The sequence below is a fragment of the Sinocyclocheilus rhinocerous genome, unplaced genomic scaffold (assembly GCF_001515625.1).
Source record: "Sinocyclocheilus rhinocerous isolate Xijiao unplaced genomic scaffold, SAMN03320098_v1.1 scaffold360, whole genome shotgun sequence".
Classification (NCBI taxonomy): Eukaryota; Metazoa; Chordata; class Actinopteri; order Cypriniformes; family Cyprinidae; genus Sinocyclocheilus; species Sinocyclocheilus rhinocerous.
Window position 1 is genome coordinate 175,307 of NW_015653490.1, and position 3,504 is coordinate 178,810.

Consider the following 3,504-nt stretch of genomic DNA (forward strand, 5'->3'; position numbering starts at 1 on the left):
ATATATATATATATATATATATATGTATATATACACACACACACACACACATTGTGTATTTATAACAATATTACAAATGTAATATGCACTACCAGTCAAAAGTTTTTTAACAGGAAGTTTTTTTGTTTTTTAAAGAATTCTCTTCTGCTCACCAAGCCTGGATTTATTTGATTCAAAATACAGCAAAATCAGTAATATTGTGAAATATTTTTACTATCTAAAATAACTGCTTTCTATTTGAATATATTTTAAAATTTAATATATTCCTGTGATCAAAGCTAAATTTTCAGCATATGCAGGCTTGGTGAGCAGAAGAGAATATATATAATTTCTAAAATATATTTGAAAATAAATATTGGTAAAATACACAAAAAAAAAATAAAAAAAATTTATATAGTCATTTTAAAGCTTTGTGTGATAAATTTACATTTTCTGAAAATACTGCCATCCACTGTTGCTATCAACTCTCACAACAAAACATACCAGGGGATTTCTGAATCATTAATGTCAGACTTGGCACTATTTAGTCAGTTTGTTGCTATTCAAACATGAAACTCACTGTATGGAAATGGAAGCGTGAACTTTCTGTCTAACATCTCCTTTTGTGTTTTAAAGAAGAAAGAAAACCATACAGATTGGGAACATGAAGACAGATGATGACAGAATTGTCATTTTTATTTGATCTACCCCTTTAAAAGTCTCACAACCACTTGACTGCGATGAACGTACACACCTCTATGATGTACAGAACCACATTCTTGTAGAAGCAGTACAGGATACATTTGGTGACCCGGTTGTAACTCCAAGCCCCGTGAACCAGTAACAGCTTCTCCAGGTATGAGAACTAAAGAGAGAGTGGTTGAGAGAAGAATTAAGTTTGCCCGCAGGAACACATGTGAACCATTACTGCAGGAGCAGCTACCAGGATACAACAGCGCTGTGGGCAGAAGACTGCTTTGTGTTTTGTGTTGTGGTAGAGTAATTATGTTTTTAAAGATGAGATGTGTGTGTGTGACCGAGCCACAGAATAATGAATTACATGAGTGTGCTTGTGTTAGACCTGGGCTATAGAGTAGTCAGATGAGTTGGTGGCTTGCATGCCCTCGTTCCCGCTGATGCCCACTCCCACATGTGCCGTCTGTATCATGCCCACATCGTTGGCTCCATCTCCGATAGCCAGCGTGATGGCCTTCACATGCTTCTTCACCATATCCACGATCTCTGACTTCTGCAGTGGAGACACCCTGAAAGAAAAACATGACAAAAGTTACATCTAAGTACTATACAACTTTACAGTTTTCTCAAATATGCTTTATAATGTGTCTATAACGACTGAATCTGTTCATTAATGTGACAACATCATCAGACAGCAACAGAGAAGTGTAAAATGACCAAGAGGTTTGGTGTCATGAACAATTTAGACCACAAAGTGATTCCATTGGCTGAAAGAACTTTTAATGGGTACTCTATACAGTGTCTGATTAGAAATGTTTCAAAAATGTTTTATAATGCATGTTGTCTGAATCACCTTGTGCTTGATGCATGAGAACCAGTGAAGTTTGTTCTCTTGCAATCAAGTTTGTGTTAATCAATGTTTATAAGTGAATTAAAGCTTAAATTAAATCTGTTCATCACATTTCTTCAGAAGACTTGGATTAAACTGCTTGTTTCATATGGATTAACTTTACCATGTCTTTTCATACTATTTGATTCATGTACATTTTGATCGCATGGATTTGGATCACTCGATGGACAAAAATCATGAGAGAATATTACAAATATCTTCGCTGAATGAAAATCTTGAGTTTGGAACAACATCAGGTGAGTAACTGATGGCAGAATTCACATTTAAGGTTAACTATGCCTTTAAATTCTGTCACATATACCAATTATTTAAATGAAATTAAATGCATCTTCATGTTTTTTGTCTTCTTCATGTTTCTATCTTAGCATACTGTACCACTTTACCATTTTTTTTTTACATTTTAAAGATATTAGGTGAATTGTTCCTAATTGTTCCATAACTACACACTTTGGGGAAAAATATTTTGACAAAAATGTATGCCAAAGTTATAATAGTGCCATTTAAAAAAAAAAACTATTTATTTATTTAATTATATTTTATTGTTTACATATACCAAGGTATTTCTTAAAGTAAATGTGCTTTGGAACATTTTTATTTTATTTTATTTTTATTTTAAAGTTTTTTTTTTAAGTAAATGTGTTTTGGAACACTGAAATAACAGTATTTATTTATTTATTTTTTACTTATACCAAGCTAAGTTTTGAAGTAAATGTGTTTTGGACCATTAATACATTACTCAGTCAGTACCAAAATACCAGGGTATAATAATATCATGATATCAACACAGCAAGCCCAGAAGACATCTAATCATGAAACTTCGTAGAAACAGAGAAGCACAATATAATCTCCCTATGGAAGGTGTTGGATGTGATTTCCAAGAAAAATGAATGATCACAGACATACATTAACATTAATTCATTTAGCAGTTGTTACCCAACAAATGAGAAATGCTGCAACAAATACTTAATCTAAAGGAGACGTAACATTAGAAGTGCTGCAAATACAAAGTTTCTAAAAAATTGGCCAGAAAAGTGCGAGCTAGTAGAGACGTATGATCACCCTAATAGCGGTGGCATGGTATACTCCTAAAAATCCAAAATCGAAAAGACAAATCCTCCCCAAAGCACTTTCTCTTGTCATTTTGTTGATCGATTCCACCCTTTTTCCACAATAACTCTATACCTCACAAAATCACAGTGAGCCGGAGGGGAGATCAGAGGCAGTAGGCAGATGAAAGGCTGGCTAATGTTCTTCATGGTGGAATTGAGCAGAAAATAAGAAGGTTAAAGCAGCTCTTTAAACAAACAGAGTGTGAACTCAGGAAACCATGCATGGAGCGCACACACACAGATGCAAACTTTCTCTTCAACACACACACATTTGTGCTCCTCTCTGCTGGTTGTCTGTGGATTTGTGCGGTTCGGGACAGTGTGGGGGGGTGCTGGAAGGGTTGGTTCAGTCGGTTTGTAGGGCCTTGGAGACCACAGTCCGGATATGGGCTTCATGCAACAGCAAGTCAATTACTCCCTCTCACACATGGAAACACACTTTATTATCGAATCAGAACTGTCTGAAACTTCCAGCACGCTTATTTTATATTCAGATTATTTTCTGATATTTACAGTATTCAACAATGTGATGTGAATGACTGCATTGTCTACCTGTGTGTGAGTGTATAATGACAGTAAGTGAGTCATTAGTTTGACATTTGCACAGAGCTCAGTATATTACATTACCTCTGCACAGCCTCTCTGTTCTGGGAGCCAAGCGCTTATTTTCACCCGTTATTTAGTCACCCAGGGCAAGACACAACCTTTCATAAGGACGCACACACATGCACATCCACACAAATGTAAAATCTCTCATTTTGAGAAATAAAGGTAGGTTTTTTTTTTTTGGTTTACAAACACCCACACACA

At 35.3% G+C, this 3,504-nt stretch overlaps 1 protein-coding gene across 18 annotated transcripts in view; it reads right to left on the minus strand.

Annotated features, from left to right (window-relative positions):
- The window catches only part of LOC107716405 (phospholipid-transporting ATPase IB-like), a 61,774-nt gene that overhangs the window by 17,812 nt on the left and 40,458 nt on the right, over nt 1-3,504 (minus strand). For all 18 annotated transcript variants that reach the window (XR_001637207.1, XR_001637208.1, XM_016522842.1 and 15 more), the window contains 2 exons: nt 1,061-1,244; nt 734-844 (listed from right to left, as the gene is read on the minus strand). Coding sequence is in view for 16 of the 18 variants with exons in the window: in XM_016522842.1 (XP_016378328.1) it covers nt 734-844; nt 1,061-1,244 (295 nt within the window). In the remaining 2 variants the exon portion in view is untranslated. The remainder of the gene's footprint in view (nt 1-733; nt 845-1,060; nt 1,245-3,504) is intronic.